This window comes from Heptranchias perlo, chromosome 1 (assembly GCF_035084215.1).
Source record: "Heptranchias perlo isolate sHepPer1 chromosome 1, sHepPer1.hap1, whole genome shotgun sequence".
In the NCBI taxonomy this organism is placed as follows: Eukaryota; Metazoa; Chordata; class Chondrichthyes; order Hexanchiformes; family Hexanchidae; genus Heptranchias; species Heptranchias perlo.
In genome coordinates, this window is record NC_090325.1 from 86,081,125 (window position 1) to 86,100,094 (window position 18,970).

The following is an 18,970-nucleotide window of genomic DNA, read 5'->3' on the forward strand; positions in this document are numbered from 1 at the left end:
CTCCTCTGCACCCTCTCTAGTGCAATTACATCTTTCCTGTAATGTGGTAATTCACTGTCCCTTCCAGATAAAATAATTGCCACAAAGTCATCTCTTCAAAGCATAAACTGTAAAGTCTAATTTCAATTTTAAATCAGTGATCCTTGACATTCACCCCAATAATGTATTTGAGCACCTTGACAAATAATGTACAAGAGAAATTTCATTTAACTAGAAGAGGAGATGTAGGGGCCGATTTTAGGATGGCCAAGCAAGTGCGTTCGTGGCGGGGGGGGGGGCTCTGAAAATTGGGGATTCCCGGGGCGGGTCTGGAGCCCGGCTCCAACCCACCCGCTTCCGGGTTCCCCAATGACATGCTTAGATGCGCGTGCAGCCCCTGCATGCGGGACTCCCACCGGTATTTAAAGCTGGCGGGATCCCACTTAAGGCAATTAATTTGATAGTTCAGGTCGTTAAGAGACCTGATTTGGAGGATATTTTAGGAGGGGTGGGATTTTCAGGTCAACTGAGCGTGTTTCCCATACTGGGGGAAACACTCCCAGTTGAAATGGACGTGTTGCAGCCACCAGCCTGTGGCAGCTGCAGAGGTCCATTTGACAGGTGTTGGGGGGAGACCCTCACTCATTGCAGGAGGCCACTCTGTCACTTTGGACAAAGTTTGGCCTGCACTACCCTCCTCCTAACACAAAAGATCTCAAACTTGCAACCTCAACCCCGGTGTGCAGACACATTTACCTACCTTGCGGACCCCCTCAAACGTACATCTTCCGGATGGGGGCCGCCATAGCTGCAGTTATGACCTCCTCGGAGGAGGAACAGCATCACCAGCCACGCCGTCCACCTCTGACACGTGGAGCTCCACGACACAATGCTGTGACACATCCACCTGCACAGCAGGAGGGAGGGCAACCGCAGAGAGAGATGCGTCGCAGAAGGCACTACCCTCGTCACAGGGTCTACAGACCGAGGCTCAGCTTCCAGGCCCTCTCTGAGGAGCAGTGCACATGGACGCTCAGAATCACTTGACATGTAGTCGTGGACATCTGCAGCCTCCTTCATGCCGAGCTGCTCCCAGCTGGCCCAAGCACCATCGTCTTACCTGTCGCTGTCAAAGTCACCACTGCCCTCAACAACTTCTCCTCCGGATCATTCCAGGGTGCCACCGGGGACATCGCCGGCGCCTCTGTCACCTGCACAAAAGAGCCCTGCAAATACACCTGCACCCACTCTGCAGTGACACAATGGGTGGCATCAGGTGTGGGTCTTCATGGTGATCCTCAGGAAAGGGAATTATTGCACAAACCAGACAAGATTTGCAAAGATGTGACAGAAGTGGTGATAACAAACAAAAGTAAATCAAAAACATGACATTTTGCCTTACACCCTTGTGCATCCCCTTTGTGCTCACAAAACCTTCACCGTACGTTTGCGGGAACCCCTACGTGGGGCTACCCCTGTGGCTTCAGCAGAGATAGTGGCAGGTTGCTCTTGTCCATGCCTTGACCGATGAGATGCTTTGTGCGGACGCCCTCTGGGTTTCGGTGCCCGTGAGGGCCCCTCCAAAGACTGCTTCACCTGCGCCTGTGCAGCGGCAGACTCGGCCACTGGAGAGGGGGCAACATTGCTGGTACTGGTTGAGAGGGGGGCAACGAGTGAGATGTGGGAGCGCTTTGAGTGGCGTCCATGTCCCCTTTCAACATCATCCTTCTCCTGGTCCAGGGCCACATCACTCCTTCCACCCTGCTGGACGACGGTTTGGAGGACTTGTGTGAACCCTTGGAGGGCCAGTTGTAATGTATCTGTCAGCCTGTTTAAGATGGCAGAATGTTGCTCACCCTGAATCCAAACGGCCATTGTCAGGGCCTGAATGGACTCATTGTTGAGACGTGCTTGAAGCTCGATGGAGGCTAGCCTTTGCTCCATCGTAGACATTCCCGCACCTACCCGCGACACTATCTCAGAGATGCCTTCACGTCCCTGTGACAGTATCTCGGAGATACTTTCCTGTACCTGTACCACCATTCCACCCATGCAGGAGTTGGACTCCTCCATCCTCTGCGCGATTGTAGAGAGTGCACGTGGCAACTGTTCCAGTACCTCGGCAATGTGCTGCTGGCCCTCGATGACTCTCCTTTTCATGGCTGGCCTCCAGGGTTCAGCATCTGGGTCCAGCTGAGCAGAGCCTGGAGAAGGGTGCTCCCACCGACGCGGACTCTCCACGGCTGCCCCTGCCACCAGGGTCTGCTCGTGCTCGCATGCGCGTGGTGACTCACCATGTGCAAGCCCAACTAAGTGAGGACGGGGACCCACTAAGGTGTGTGTATCTGCACTGGTGGATGGCTGGCTCAGATGTGATGATGCACCCTCAGAGGCTGGCAGGTCCTCTGAGGAATTGCCCTCCCCAGTCATGGTGGTCGCAGATGGCCCTGCAAGAGAACAGAAAGCAATATTAAGCATGTGGACAGATGTTTAGGTGCTGCAGATGCCAAGTGATGCTAAGATCATTCGCTGTCGTGAGTGCTGAGTGTTAGATTTCTGTCACCAGCCGCTTGTGCGTTCCCAGTCTCGGCGTCTGCCACAGACAGGCACTCCAGCGTGCGGCTTGTTTCCAATGCCTGCTGCTCCACGTCTGTTAAGACCACTTGGTGTGGCGGGCCCCCTCTGGTCCTTGCCCTCTCCTGGGCATTCTGGCATCTCTTCTCCTATCAAGGCAAATCACAGAGGCGTGATTGTGTGATGGTTGCATGGTGACCCGTTGCATGCATTGGTGTGATGTGGGTGAGCGTGAGGGAGATGCATGGGAAGGTGCGTGTGAGACATAGCCATGAGATTGTATGAGGATTGGGTTGAGTGGTAGTGTTCGAATGGGAACTGGGGCGGTGAGTACGTGCAGGCAAGGTGAGGATGATGGTTGAGTGGATGTGAGGAGTGATGCAAGAGCGTTGTGGTGGTGGAGGTGATGTGGAAGACTGAGTGTGGCGGTACAGTGATATACAGTCAGGAGGGAGTGGCCCTGGGAGTCATCAACATTGACTCTGGACCCCATGAAATCTCATGGCATCAGGTCAAACATGGACAAGGAAACCTCCTGCTGATTCCCACCGACTGCCCTCCCTCAGCTGATGAATCAGTCCTCCTCCATGTTGAGCACCACTTGGAGGAAGCACTGAGGGTAGCAAGAGCACAGAATGTACTCTGGGTGGGGGACTTCAATGTCCATCACCAAAAGTGGCTCGGTAGCACCACTACTGGCCGAGTCCTGAAGGACATAGCTGCAAGACTGGGCCTGCATCAGGTGGTGAGCGAACCAACACGAGGGAAAAACTCGTCCTCACCAACCTACCTGTCGCAAATGCATCTGTCCATGACAGTATTGGTAGGAGTGACCACTGCACAGTCCTTATGGAGACGAAGTCCCATCTTCGCACTGAGGACATCATCCAACGTGTTGTGTGGCACTACCACCGTGCTAAATGGGATAGATTCAGAACAGATCTAGCAGCTCAAAACTGGGCATCCATGAGGCGCTGTGGGCCATCAGCAGCAGCAGAATTGCATTCCAGCACAATCTGTAACCTCATGGCCCGGCATATTCCTCACTCTACCATTACCAACAAGCCAGGGGATCAACCCTGGTTCAATGAGGAGTGTAGAAGAGCATGCCAGGAGCAGCACCAGGCGTACCTAAAAATGAGGTGCCTACCTGGAGAAGCTACAACTCAGGACTACATGCATGCTAAACAGCGGAAGCAACATGCTATAGACAGAGCAAAGCGATTCCACAACCAACGGATCAGATCAAAGCTCTGCAGTCCTGCCACATCCAGTCGTGAATGGTGGTGGACAATTAAACAACTAACTGGAAACATCCCCATCCTCAATGGTGGTGGAGTCCAGCACGTGAGTGCAAAAGACAAGGCTGAAGGGTTTGCAACCATTTTCAGCCAGAAGTGCCGAGTAGATGATCCATCTCGGCCTCCTCCCGATATCCCCACCATCACAGAAGCCAGTCTTCAGCCAATTCGATTCACTCCACGTGATATCAAGAAACGGATGAGTGCACTGGCTACAGAAAAGGCTATGGGCCCCGACAACATCCTGGCTGTAGTGCTGAAGACTTGTGCTCCAGAACTAACTGCGCCTCCAGCCAAGCTGTTCCAGTACAGCTACAACACTGGCATCTACCCGACAATGTGGAAAATTGCCCAGGTATGTCCTGTCCACATAAAGCAGGACAAATCCAATCCAGCCAATTACCGACCCATCAGTCTACTCTCAATCATCAGCAAAGTGATGGAAGGTGTCGTTGACAGTGCTATGAAGCAGCACATACTCACCAATAACCTGCTCACCGATGCTCAGTTTGGGTTCCGCCAGGACCACTCGGCACCAGACCTCATTACAGCCTTGGTCCAAACATGGACAAAAGAGCTGAATTCCAGAGGTGAGGTGAGAGTGACTGCCCTTGACATCAAGGCAGCATTTGACCGAGTGTGGCACCAAGGAGCCCGAGTAAAATTGAAGTCAATGGGAATCGGGGAAAACGCTCCAGTGGCTGGAGTCATACCTAGCACAAAGGAAGATGGTAGTGGTTGATGGAGGCCAATCATCTCAGCCCCAGGACATTGCTGCAGGAGTTCCTCAGGGCAGTGTCCTGGGCCCAACCATCTTCAGCTGATTCATCAATGACCTTCCCTCCATCATAAAGTCAGAAATGGGGATGCTCGCTGATGATTGCACAGTGTTCAGTTCCATTCGCAACCCCTCAGATAATGAAGCAGTCCGAGCCTGCGTGCAGCAAGACCTGGACGACATCCAGGCTTGGGCTCATAAGTGGCAAGTAACATTCGCGCCAGACATGTGCCAGGCAATGACCATCTCCAACAAGAGAGGGTCTAACCACCTCCCCTTGACATTCAACGGCATTACCATCGCCGAATCCCCCACCATCAACATCCTGGGGGTCACCATTGACCAGAAACTTAACTGGACCAGCCATATAAATACTGTGGCTACAAGAGCAGGTCAGAGGCTGGGTGTTCTGCGGCAAGTGACTCACCTCCTGACTCCCCAAAGCCTTTCCACCATCTGCAAGGCACAAGTTGGGAGTGTGATGGAATACTCTCCACTTGCCTGGATGAGTGCAGCTCCAACAACACTCAAGATGCTCGACACCATCCAGGACAAAGCAGCCCACTTGATTGGCACCCCATCCACCACCCTAAACACTCACTCCCTTCACCACCGGCGCACTGGCTTCAGTGTGCACCATCCACAGGATGCACTGCAGCAACTCACTAAGGCTTCTTCGACAGTACCTCCCAAACCCACGACCTCTTCCACCTAGAAGGACAAGAGCAGCAGGCACATGGGAACAACACCACCTGCACGTTCCCCTCCAAGTCACACACCATCCCGACTTGGAAATATATCGCCGTTCTTTCATCGTCGCTGGGTCAAAATCCTGGAACTCCCTTCCCAGCAACACTGTGGGAGAACCTTCACCACACGGACTGCAGCGGTTGAAGAAGGCGGCTCACCACCAACTTCTCAAGGGCAACTCGGGATGGGCAATAAATGCCAGCCTCACCAGCGACGGCCACATCCCATGAACGAAAAAAAAATGTGTAAGTATACTCACTTGAGCTGACCTGGTTAGGTCATTAAAGTGCTTCCTTCACTGGACCCAGTTTCTGCACACATTGCCGCTGCTGGTGACCTCCTCGGCCATCTTCAGCTAGCCCTTCTTGGTGGTGGAGGGAGGCCACCTTCTCCCATCTGATGGGACCAGAATTTCCCCCCTCCTCCTCACCCCATCGAGCAGCACCTGGAGCGAGGAGCCAGAGAACCTTGGAGCAGCCTTGCCTCTGGCCTGCTCCATGCTCCAAATTTGTTTCTTTGCTGCAGGAGGAGCATTGGAGGACTGCCACTTTAAATAGGGCTCCTCCTGCTGATCCGGGTGTGCAGCACGCCCGCTGCGCAGGTCTGGAACGGGAAACCCGGAAGCACGCGTAAGTACCTTCAATTAAGCCGAGATCGCGTGCGGAACACCCTGAATTCACTGGACGCATTACCCACGCGCGCCCAGTCGACCCCCCCGCTGCCAACCCGCCTCCTTCCTAATATCGGGCCCATAGTGTCTACAGTGTGACGTGTATGAACAGAAGCATGAAGTGGACTGCAGAGGAGAGATGTTTAAGAGGATGGAATTGTCAAGGAGGATACAGGGAGTCACAGTTGCAATTGCATAATATGTCATCAGTGATTTTGACCAGGGCGGTCTCAATGCTATGTGGGATAAATGCTGGATAGGCGATCGTGAGCAAATTGTGGTGGGATTGACAGCTAGTTCCAGGACTTTGAAATAAAAAAGAGGGTTGGAGACATTCTGAAAAATACAGAGGAAAATTTTCTACATGAAGGAAAATAACAAGATTTGTAAACTAGCATTCTTGAATATGTGTGTTGCTTTTGTTTTCCAGGAAGTGGAAAGGCTGTGTCGGTGTGGGAAGCACTTAAAGATTTTGCCATGCCATAAGGAGTATCTGTGTGAAACAAAATGTGCCAAATTGCGAGATTGCCAAAGGCATCAGTGTAAGAGGAAGGTAAGAGTGAAGGAGAGTCTTCATTTATTTTGGCCAAAGTGAAATCTGTACTGGTTACTTTCATAGCAGTATTATACAAGACATTGGTTATGTCTTGAATACTTTTGATCATTGTTATTTCAATGGAGAACCAAGTGAATTTATTCTATCCACCTTTTTATTAGAACAAGTTACCAGAACAAATTTCTATTTTTTAAATTAAAATTGCTGAGGAGAACTAAATTAATGAATTAGACTAACAGGGAACCATGCTCCCAATAGGGAGCATGATTGGAGATATGGCTACACCACCATAATTCTCCAACATGTGTTTCCCTGCTAGGATCACAGGATTGTTGAATTTAACCTTAAATGTATGATTATCAGGTGAATAGTAATTCTATTAATAAAAGTGTGCCCTGTTAAGTATTTTCACATCAATAATAAATGGAAATTGCAAACAGCAAAAGTAAATTTTGAGAATTGCGCGCATGTGCGACTCTATTAACCTATGAAAAATCTTGCCTCCGTGTGCACTTTCTGTCAACTTTTCCATTATAAATTCCTGTATCTGCATTTGTAAAGGAAGTTTTCTCTATAAACTTATGCTGTAATTATACCCTCCTGCTAGTCTTCAATAATATGTTAGCAACTCATATTGGAGCATGGTTCCATGGAGTCTGTTGCTGTATGGTACCTTTCTCCAAGTAACCACTTGTTATATGTGAGCCTAGACAGTGTGTATCGGCAGGCTATTTGACCTTGGGGGGACTATCACAACCAATCCAATCCTATTATCACCCAGTATCCATACACGAATGTTTAAGATTCCATGCCACTGTTTGAAGAGGAGCAGATAGATGTCCTGATGTCCCAACTAATATTCCTCCCTCAACCAACATCACCAAAAATAGATTAGCTGCTTGTTCATCTCATTGCCTTTTATGACCCCTTACTGTATGCAAAATAGCTACCACACTTCTCCACAAAACCACATACCTGCAGAATGTATGTGAAGGACATTGAGAAATTTGAGATGTGATAGGAATTTTATATATGCACTTTTTTTCTTTCTATTTAACTTTTAAACAACACAAAATCTATTTTTAAAAAAATCTTGTGAATGTTCTTCACGTGTAAATATAAAATACTGCAAAACATTTGCAAGTTGGCCTTGCTTGAAAGAATGTGGATTTGACATTATACACTAACCCTGATTCGCCTGACATCAGACTTACTTTCCAGCAGATGTCACTGTTTTGTGATCAGAAGCAGCAACCCCTGCCAGGAAGGCTAATTTTCAAAAGAATTCTTCAACCTAGGAATACTGAAGCCAGTTGCAGCAGCCTCACTAATGAACAATTTGAGATTAGCCAGTAGACCGACTAGGGATCAAACCTGGTTTCTTCCTGGTCTGTATGGGAGTGATTTTAGGAGGCAATTGCAAGTGCGTTGGGGGCACTTAAGGCATTTTACCTGTGACAGATTAAGTACCGAGAAAGATTTTTAACTTACCTGGGCAGCTTGCCCACCGCTTCTGATTCGTGCTTGGTGAAACCAGACGTGAAGGACCGGATCAGGGAACAAGATTCTAAATAAATTAAATAAAAAACAATAGATGGAAGTGAAAACACTAAATGAACCTACCTTTGCACTCTGCTCAGATGTCTCACTCTTCGCCCCCACTCGATCGTCCCTCCCAACCTGATTGCATCTCTCTCTCCCCCACCCCCCACCCGATTGCATCCTCCTCCGCCCCCCCCCCCAAACCCGATCGCATCTCTCTCTTTCCCCCCCCCCCACCCAACCTGATCGCATCTCTCTCTTCCAACCCCCCACCCATCCCGATCGCATCTCTTCCCCACCCCCCCCAACCCGATTGCATCTCTTCCCCTCCCCCCCCAACCCGATTGCATCTCTTCCCCTCCCCCCCCCAAACCCGATTGCATCTTTCCCCCCCCCAACCCGATTGCATCTCTTCCCCTCCCCCCCCAACCCGATTGCATCTCTTCCCCTCCCCCCCAACCCGATTGCATCTCTTCCCCTCCCCCCCCAAACCCGATTGCATCTCTTCCCCCCCCCCCAAACCCGATTGCATCTCTTCCCCCCCCCCCCAAACCCGATTGCATCTCTTCCCCCCCCCCCCACCCGATTGCATCTCCCCCCCCCCCCCCCCACCCGATTGCATCTCCCCCCCCCCCCCCCACCCGATTGCATCTTCCCCGCCCCCCCCAACCCGATTGCATCTCTTCCCCTCCCCCCCCCCCCAAACCGATTGCATCTTCCCCCCCCCCAACCCGATTGCATCTCTTCCCCCCCCCCCACCCGATTGCATCTCTTTCCCCCCCCCCCCCCCCCAACCCGATTGCATCTCTTCCCCTCCCCCCCCAAACCCGATTGCATCTCTTCCCCCCCCCCCCAACCCGATTGCATCTTTCCCCCCCCCCCCACCCGATTGCATCTCTTCCCCGCCCCCCCCAAACCCGATTGCATCTCTTCCCCCCCCCCCCCCAACCCGATTGCATCTTTCCCCCCCCCCCCAACCCGATTGCATCTTCCCCCCCCCCCCACCCGATTGCATCTCTTCCCCGCCCCCCCCCAACCCGATTGCATCTTTCCCCCCCCCCCCCCCAACCCAATTGCATCTCTTCCCCCCCCCCCCCCCCAACCCGATTGCATCTCTTCCCCCCCCCCCCCCCAACCCGATTGCATCTCTTCCACCCCCCCCAACCCGATTGCATCTCTTCCACCCCCCCCAACCCGATTGCATCTCTTCCACCCCCCCCAACCCGATTGCATCTCTTCCCCCCCCCCCCCCAACCCGATTGCATCTCTTCCCCCCCCCCCAACCCGATTGCATCTCTTCCCCCCCCCCCCAACCCGATTGCATCTCTTCCCCCCCCCCCAACCCGATTGCATCTCTTCCCCCCCCCCCCCAACCCGATTGCATCTCTTCCCCCCCCCCCCAACCCGATTGCATCTCTTCCCCCCCCCCCCCAAACCCGATTGCATCTCTTCCCCCCCCCCCCCCCCCCCCCAACCCGATTGCATCTCTTCCCCCCCCCCCCCAACCCGATTGCATCTCTTCCCCCCCCCCCAACCCGATTGCATCTCTTCCCCCCCCCCCAACCCGATTGCATCTCTTCCCCCCCCCCCCCCAACCCGATTGCATCTCTTCCCCCCCGCCCCCCCAACCCGATTGCATCTCTTTCCCCCCCCCCAACCCGATTGCATCTCTTCCCCCCCCCCCCCCCCCCAACCCGATTGCATCTCTTCCCCCCCCCCCAACCCGATTGCATCACTTCCCCCCCCCCCAACCCGATTGCATCACTTCCCCCCCCCCCAACCCGATTGCATCACTTCCCCCCCCCCCCAACCCGATTGCATCACTTCCCCCCCCCCCCAACCCGATCGCGCCTCCCTCCCCCCCACCCGATCGCGCCTCCCTCTCCCCCACCCGATCGCGCCTCCCTCTCCCCCACCCGATCGCGCCTCCCTCTCCCCCACCCGATCGCGCCTCCCTCTCCCCCACCCGATCGCGCCTCCCTCTCCCCCACCCGATCGCGCCTCCCTCTCCCCCACCCGATCGCGCCTCCCTCTCCCCCACCCGATCGCGCCTCCCTCTCCCCCACCCGATCGCGCCTCCCTCTCCCCCACCCGATCGCGCCTCCCTCTCCCCCACCCGATCGCGCCTCCCTCTCCCCCACCCGATCGCGCCTCCCTCTCCCCCACCCGATCGCGCCTCCCTCTCCCCCACCCGATCGCGCCCTCCCTCTCCCCCACCCGATCGCGCCTCCCTCTCCCCCACCCGATCGCGCCTCCCTCTCCCCCACCCGATCGCGCCTCCCTCTCCCCCACCCGATCGCGCCTCCCTCTCCCCCACCCGATCGCGCCTCCCTCTCCCCCACCCGATCGCGCCTCCCTCTCCCCCACCCGATCGCGCCTCCCTCTCCCCACCCGATCGCGCCTCCCTCTCCCCCACCCGATCGCGCCTCCCTCTCCCCCACCCGATCGCGCCTCCCTCTCCCCCACCCGATCGCGCCTCCCTCTCCCCCACCCGATCGCGCCTCCCTCTCCCCCACCCGATCGCGCCTCCCTCTCCCCCACCCGATCGCGCCTCCCTCTCCCCCACCCGATCGCGCCTCCCTCTCCCCCACCCGATCGCGCCTCCCTCTCCCCCACCCGATCGCGCCTCCCTCTCCCCCACCCGATCGCGCCTCCCTCTCCCCCACCCGATCGCGCCTCCCTCTCCCCCACCCGATCGCGCCTCCCTCTCCCCCACCCGATCGCGCCTCCCTCTCCCCCACCCGATCGCGCCTCCCTCTCCCCCACCCGATCGCGCCTCCCTCTCCCCCACCCGATCGCGCCTCCCTCTCCCCCACCCGATCGCGCCTCCCTCTCCCCCACCCGATCGCGCCTCCCTCTCCCCCACCCGATCGCGCCTCCCTCTCCCCCACCCGATCGCGCCTCCCTCTCCCCCACCCGATCGCGCCTCCCTCTCCCCCACCCGATCGCGCCTCCCTCTCCCCCACCCGATCGCGCCTCCCTCTCCCCCACCCGATCGCGCCTCCCTCTCCCCCACCCGATCGCGCCTCCCTCTCCCCCACCCGATCGCGCCTCCCTCTCCCCCACCCGATCGCGCCTCCCTCTCCCCCACCCGATCGCGCCTCCCTCTCCCCCACCCGATCGCGCCTCCCTCTCCCCCACCCGATCGCGCCTCCCTCTCCCCCACCCGATCGCGCCTCCCTCTCCCCCACCCGATCGCGCCTCCCTCTCCCCCACCCGATCGCGCCTCCCTCTCCCCCACCCGATCGCGCCTCCCTCTCCCCCACCCGATCGCGCCTCCCTCTCCCCCACCCGATCGCGCCTCCCTCTCCCCCACCCGACCGCGCCTCCCTCTCCCCCACCCGACCGCGCCTCCCTCTCCCCCACCCGACCGCGCCTCCCTCTCCCCCACCCGACCGCGCCTCCCTCTCCCCCACCCGACCGCGCCTCCCTCTCCCCCACCCGACCGCGCCTCCCTCTCCCCCACCCGACCGCGCCTCCCTCTCCCCCACCCGACCGCGCCTCCCTCTCCCCCACCCGACCGCGCCTCCCTCTCCCCCACCCGACCGCGCCTCCCTCTCCCCCACCCGACCGCGCCTCCCTCTCCCCCACCCGACCGCGCCTCCCTCTCCCCCACCCGACCGCGCCTCCCTCTCCCCCACCCGACCGCGCCTCCCTCTCCCCCACCCGACCGCGCCTCCCTCTCCCCCACCCGACCGCGCCTCCCTCTCCCCCACCCGACCGCGCCTCCCTCTCCCCCACCCGACCGCGCCTCCCTCTCCCCCACCCGACCGCGCCTCCCTCTCCCCCACCCGACCGCGCCTCCCTCTCCCCCACCCGACCGCGCCTCCCTCTCCCCCACCCGACCGCGCCTCCCTCTCCCCCACCCGACCGCGCCTCCCTCTCCCCCACCCGACCGCGCCTCCCTCTCCCCCACCCGACCGCGCCTCCCTCTCCCCCACCCGACCGCGCCTCCCTCTCCCCCACCCGACCGCGCCTCCCTCTCCCCCACCCGACCGCGCCTCCCTCTCCCCCACCCGACCGCGCCTCCCTCTCCCCCACCCGACCGCGCCTCCCTCTCCCCCACCCGACCGCGCCTCCCTCTCCCCCACCCGACCGCGCCTCCCTCTCCCCCACCCGACCGCGCCTCCCTCTCCCCCACCCGACCGCGCCTCCCTCTCCCCCACCCGACCGCGCCTCCCTCTCCCCCACCCGACCGCGCCTCCCTCTCCCCCACCCGACCGCGCCTCCCTCTCCCCCACCCGACCGCGCCTCCCTCTCCCCCACCCGACCGCGCCTCCCTCTCCCCCACCCGACCGCGCCTCCCTCTCCCCCACCCGACCGCGCCTCCCTCTCCCCCACCCGACCGCGCCTCCCTCTCCCCCACCCGACCGCGCCTCCCTCTCCCCCACCCGACCGCGCCTCCCTCTCCCCCACCCGACCGCGCCTCCCTCTCCCCCACCCGACCGCGCCTCCCTCTCCCCCACCCGACCGCGCCTCCCTCTCCCCCACCCGACCGCGCCTCCCTCTCCCCCACCCGACCGCGCCTCCCTCTCCCCCACCCGACCGCGCCTCCCTCTCCCCCACCCGACCGCGCCTCCCTCTCCCCCACCCGACCGCGCCTCCCTCTCCCCCACCCGACCGCGCCTCCCTCTCCCCCACCCGACCGCGCCTCCCTCTCCCCCACCCGACCGCGCCTCCCTCTCCCCCACCCGACCGCGCCTCCCTCTCCCCCACCCGACCGCGCCTCCCTCTCCCCCACCCGACCGCGCCTCCCTCTCCCCCACCCGACCGCGCCTCCCTCTCCCCCACCCGACCGCGCCTCCCTCTCCCCCACCCGACCGCGCCTCCCTCTCCCCCACCCGACCGCGCCTCCCTCTCCCCCACCCGACCGCGCCTCCCTCTCCCCCACCCGACCGCGCCTCCCTCTCCCCCACCCGACCGCGCCTCCCTCTCCCCCACCCGACCGCGCCTCCCTCTCCCCCACCCGACCGCGCCTCCCTCTCCCCCACCCGACCGCGCCTCCCTCTCCCCCACCCGACCGCGCCTCCCTCTCCCCCACCCGACCGCGCCTCCCTCTCCCCCACCCGACCGCGCCTCCCTCTCCCCCACCCGACCGCGCCTCCCTCTCCCCCACCCGACCGCGCCTCCCTCTCCCCCACCCGACCGCGCCTCCCTCTCCCCCACCCGACCGCGCCTCCCTCTCCCCCACCCGACCGCGCCTCCCTCTCCCCCACCCGACCGCGCCTCCCTCTCCCCCACCCGACCGCGCCTCCCTCTCCCCCACCCGACCGCGCCTCCCTCTCCCCCACCCGACCGCGCCTCCCTCTCCCCCACCCGACCGCGCCTCCCTCTCCCCCACCCGACCGCGCCTCCCTCTCCCCCACCCGACCGCGCCTCCCTCTCCCCCACCCGACCGCGCCTCCCTCTCCCCCACCCGACCGCGCCTCCCTCTCCCCCACCCGACCGCGCCTCCCTCTCCCCCACCCGACCGCGCCTCCCTCTCCCCCACCCGACCGCGCCTCCCTCTCCCCCACCCGACCGCGCCTCCCTCTCCCCCACCCGACCGCGCCTCCCTCTCCCCCACCCGACCGCGCCTCCCTCTCCCCCACCCGACCGCGCCTCCCTCTCCCCCACCCGACCGCGCCTCCCTCTCCCCCACCCGACCGCGCCTCCCTCTCCCCCACCCGACCGCGCCTCCCTCTCCCCCACCCGACCGCGCCTCCCTCTCCCCCACCCGACCGCGCCTCCCTCTCCCCCACCCGACCGCGCCTCCCTCTCCCCCACCCGACCGCGCCTCCCTCTCCCCCACCCGACCGCGCCTCCCTCTCCCCCACCCGACCGCGCCTCCCTCTCCCCCACCCGACCGCGCCTCCCTCTCCCCCACCCGACCGCGCCTCCCTCTCCCCCACCCGACCGCGCCTCCCTCTCCCCCACCCGACCGCGCCTCCCTCTCCCCCACCCGACCGCGCCTCCCTCTCCCCCACCCGACCGCGCCTCCCTCTCCCCCACCCGACCGCGCCTCCCTCTCCCCCACCCGACCGCGCCTCCCTCTCCCCCACCCGACCGCGCCTCCCTCTCCCCCACCCGACCGCGCCTCCCTCTCCCCCACCCGACCGCGCCTCCCTCTCCCCCACCCGACCGCGCCTCCCTCTCCCCCACCCGACCGCGCCTCCCTCTCCCCCACCCGACCGCGCCTCCCTCTCCCCCACCCGACCGCGCCTCCCTCTCCCCCACCCGACCGCGCCTCCCTCTCCCCCACCCGACCGCGCCTCCCTCTCCCCCACCCGACCGCGCCTCCCTCTCCCCCACCCGACCGCGCCTCCCTCTCCCCCACCCGACCGCGCCTCCCTCTCCCCCACCCGACCGCGCCTCCCTCTCCCCCACCCGACCGCGCCTCCCTCTCCCCCACCCGACCGCGCCTCCCTCTCCCCCACCCGACCGCGCCTCCCTCTCCCCCACCCGACCGCGCCTCCCTCTCCCCCACCCGACCGCGCCTCCCTCTCCCCCACCCGACCGCGCCTCCCTCTCCCCCACCCGACCGCGCCTCCCTCTCCCCCACCCGACCGCGCCTCCCTCTCCCCCACCCGACCGCGCCTCCCTCTCCCCCACCCGACCGCGCCTCCCTCTCCCCCACCCGACCGCGCCTCCCTCTCCCCCACCCGACCGCGCCTCCCTCTCCCCCACCCGACCGCGCCTCCCTCTCCCCCACCCGACCGCGCCTCCCTCTCCCCCACCCGACCGCGCCTCCCTCTCCCCCACCCGACCGCGCCTCCCTCTCCCCCACCCGACCGCGCCTCCCTCTCCCCCACCCGACCGCGCCTCCCTCTCCCCCACCCGACCGCGCCTCCCTCTCCCCCACCCGACCGCGCCTCCCTCTCCCCCACCCGACCGCGCCTCCCTCTCCCCCACCCGACCGCGCCTCCCTCTCCCCCACCCGACCGCGCCTCCCTCTCCCCCACCCGACCGCGCCTCCCTCTCCCCCACCCGACCGCGCCTCCCTCTCCCCCACCCGACCGCGCCTCCCTCTCCCCCACCCGACCGCGCCTCCCTCTCCCCCACCCGACCGCGCCTCCCTCTCCCCCACCCGACCGCGCCTCCCTCTCCCCCACCCGACCGCGCCTCCCTCTCCCCCACCCGACCGCGCCTCCCTCTCCCCCACCCGACCGCGCCTCCCTCTCCCCCACCCGACCGCGCCTCCCTCTCCCCCACCCGACCGCGCCTCCCTCTCCCCCACCCGACCGCGCCTCCCTCTCCCCCACCCGACCGCGCCTCCCTCTCCCCCACCCGACCGCGCCTCCCTCTCCCCCACCCGACCGCGCCTCCCTCTCCCCCACCCGACCGCGCCTCCCTCTCCCCCACCCGACCGCGCCTCCCTCTCCCCCACCCGACCGCGCCTCCCTCTCCCCCACCCGACCGCGCCTCCCTCTCCCCCACCCGACCGCGCCTCCCTCTCCCCCACCCGACCGCGCCTCCCTCTCCCCCACCCGACCGCGCCTCCCTCTCCCCCACCCGACCGCGCCTCCCTCTCCCCCACCCGACCGCGCCTCCCTCTCCCCCACCCGACCGCGCCTCCCTCTCCCCCACCCGACCGCGCCTCCCTCTCCCCCACCCGACCGCGCCTCCCTCTCCCCCACCCGACCGCGCCTCCCTCTCCCCGCCCCCCCCCCGACCGCGCCTCCCTCTCCCCGCCCCCCCCCGACCGCGCCTCCCTCTCCCCGCCCCCCCCCCGACCGCGCCTCCCTCTCCCCGCCCCCCCCCCCCCGACCGCGCCTCCCTCTCCCCGCCCCCCCCCCCCCGACCGCGCCTCCCTCTCCCCGCCCCCCCCCCCCCGACCGCGCCTCCCTCTCCCCGCCCCCCCCCCCCCGACCGCGCCTCCCTCTCCCCGCCCCCCCCCCGACCGCGCCTCCCTCTCCCCGCCCCCCCCCCCCGACCGCGCCTCCCTCTCCCCGCCCCCCCCCCCGACCGCGCCTCCCTCTCCCCGCCCCCCCCCGACCGCGCCTCCCTCTCCCCGCCCCCCCCCGACCGCGCCTCCCACTCCCCGCCCCCCCCGACCGCGCCTCCCTCTCCCCCACCCGATCGCGCCTCCCTCTCCCCGCCCCCCCCCCCCCGACCGCGCCTCCCTCTCCCCGCCCCCCCCCCCCCCACCGTGTTGCAGCTCCTGACGGCAGCCAGCCTGTCAATCACCGCGCTAATCCGCCACCATTGTAAAATCGAGCCCTATGACTTTATAATCCACCACTCAATGCAATTACCCGTAGAGCCATTGGAGGGAGCTCCTGTTGGACAGTTTTAACTGTTTGACTGGAGTCTGGCACACAGACGTCTACCGATTAGCTGTTCCCTCTTTGTGCTGGCAGCAAATATTTCCACTCACTTCATCCTTAGGTCTCCAGTCATCCTTTAATTCACAGTCATATTGATTTTGGAGATTCTTTGGAGGACTCAATTGTTGTGTTACACAATGTCTATTATGGAAGCAGGGCAGTAGGATTTAAATAGTGAGAGGCTAACCCAGAATAGAACCCTAAGTGACAAATATTGTGATGTGTTTTATTCGAACTGGTTCATGAGTTGAACAAACGTTAAATCATACAGATAACCATAAAGTGTACTCGTTTAAAAACAATGCAGAAGGCTCAACAATGCTCAAAATAGTTTATCCTAATATATGTATGTATGTATAATTTCATGTGGGTACACTTTTATTAACGTGGAGGAATACCAGATGGTTCAGTCATTGCTGTGGTATGTTATTAATACCTAGTCCTGTAGGACGTTGTACGGCACCAGTTGTAGTGTTTTCATCCTATACAGTTTAATGCATTCAAGGCAAACTAATTAAGAATTGTAAGGGATCATCCTAGAGACTTGCCTTTGCTATGACTAATATTTTGAGGATTTAAATTCATCTTGGTTTTAAGCATTTCCTGTTCTGAGATGACAGTAAGAACATTGTGTTTTTCACTGTAGTAATCCTCCTACATTCTTTGCTTTTAGTGCTGTTCTGGGAACTGTCCTCCGTGTGATCAAAACTGTAGTCGAACCCTTGGCTGTAGAAACCACAAATGTCCATCAGCCTGTCACAGAGGTAATTTTCACGAACTTGAAATGTATTTTTAATGTTGTAACATCACATAATGGAAAAAGCATAGAATTTTAGTTTAATTAATACATGACGTTCCCAGGTTTACTTGCGCCCTGACCTGATTAAATCATAGAATTTTACATCACAGAAGGAGGCATTCAGCCCATCACATCTGTGCTGGCTGTCCTGAAAGAGCTATTGACTTAACCCCATTCAGCTACTCTTTCCCTGTAACCTTTTAAATGTTTGTTAACTATAATGGATTTTATTTCCACTATTAGTTCTGGTCGGCATTCCCAGTCCTAAGAACTGCGTTTAATAAAAAATATTTCTAACCTCTCCCTTTATTCTTTTGATGACTATCTTAAATTTATGTCCTCTAGTTACTGACTCACTGACCAATGGAAGGATATCTTGGTCTTGGAGGGGGTACAACGTAGATTCATCAGAATGATACTGGGACTTAAAGGGTTAAATTATGAGCCCAGGTTGCATGAATTTGGTTTCTATTCCCTTGAATTTAGATAGTTATGGGGTGATTAAATCAAGGTGTTTAAAATGATAAAGGGATTCGATAGCGAAGATACAGAGAAACTATTTCCTCTGGTGGGAAGCCCAGAACAAGAACACAATCTTAAAATTCAGGAGTGAAATTAGGAAGCATTTTTCCACAAAGGTTAGTGGAAATTTGGAACTCTCTCTCCAAAAGGCTGTGGATGCTGGACCAATTGGAATTTCCCAGACTGAGATCAACAGACCTTTGTTAGGTAAGGATATCAAGGGATACGGATCAAAGGTAGGTAAATGGAGTTGATGTACAGAATAATTGAATTGCGGAATAGACTTGAGGAGACCATAAGAGATAGGAGCAGGAGTAGGTCATTCGGCCCCTCAAGCCTGCTCCGCCATTCAGTGAGATCATGGCTGATCTGATTTTTACCTCAACTCCACTTTCCCACCCTTTCCCCATATCCTTTGACCCCTTTTGCTGATCAAAAATTTGTCTAACTCAGCCTTGAATGTATTCAATGACTCAGCCTCCACAGCTTTTTTGGGATAAAGAATTCCAAAGATTCACGACCCTCTGGGAGAAGAAATTCCTCCTCATTTCCGTCTTAAACGGGCGGCCCCTTATTCTGAGACTATGTCCCCTAGTTTTAGATTCCCCCATGAGGGGTAACATCCTCTCAGCATCTACCCTAACGAGTCCCCTCAGAATCTTATATCTTTCAATAAGATCTCCTCTCATTCTTCTAAACTCCAATGAGTATAGACCCAACCTGTTCAATCTTTCCTCATAAAACAACCCTTCCATACCTGGAATCAACCAAGTGAACCTTCTCTGAACTGCCTCCAATGCAAGTATGTCCTTCCTTAAATACGGGCACCAGAACTGTACACAGTACTCCAGGTGTGGTCTCACCAGCACCCTGTACAGTTGTAGCATGACTTCCCTGCTTTTACACTCCATCCCCCTAGAAATAAAGGCCAATATTCCGTTTGCCTTCCAGATTACCTGCTGCACCTGTATGTTGATTTTTTTTTTTGTGTTTCATGTACGAGGACACCCAGATCCCTCTGTACCGCAGCATTTTGTAGTATTTCTCCATTCAAATAATATTTTGCTTTTTTATTTTTCCTCCCAAAGTGGATGACTTCACATTTTCCCACTTTCTATTCCATCTGCCAAATTTTTGCCCACTCGCTTAACTTGTCAATATCCCTTTGAAGACACTTTGGGCTCGAATTTAGC

General features: G+C 59.8%; 1 protein-coding gene across 2 annotated transcripts in view; it reads left to right on the forward strand.

Moving 5' to 3' along the window:
- Positions 1–18,970, forward strand: part of nfxl1 (nuclear transcription factor, X-box binding-like 1) — a 177,853-nt gene that overhangs the window by 28,602 nt on the left and 130,281 nt on the right. For both annotated transcript variants that reach the window (XM_067988151.1, XM_067988158.1), the window contains exons 10-11: positions 6,483–6,605; positions 17,130–17,220. In XM_067988151.1, the coding sequence (XP_067844252.1) occupies positions 6,483–6,605; positions 17,130–17,220 (214 nt within the window). The remainder of the gene's footprint in view (positions 1–6,482; positions 6,606–17,129; positions 17,221–18,970) is intronic.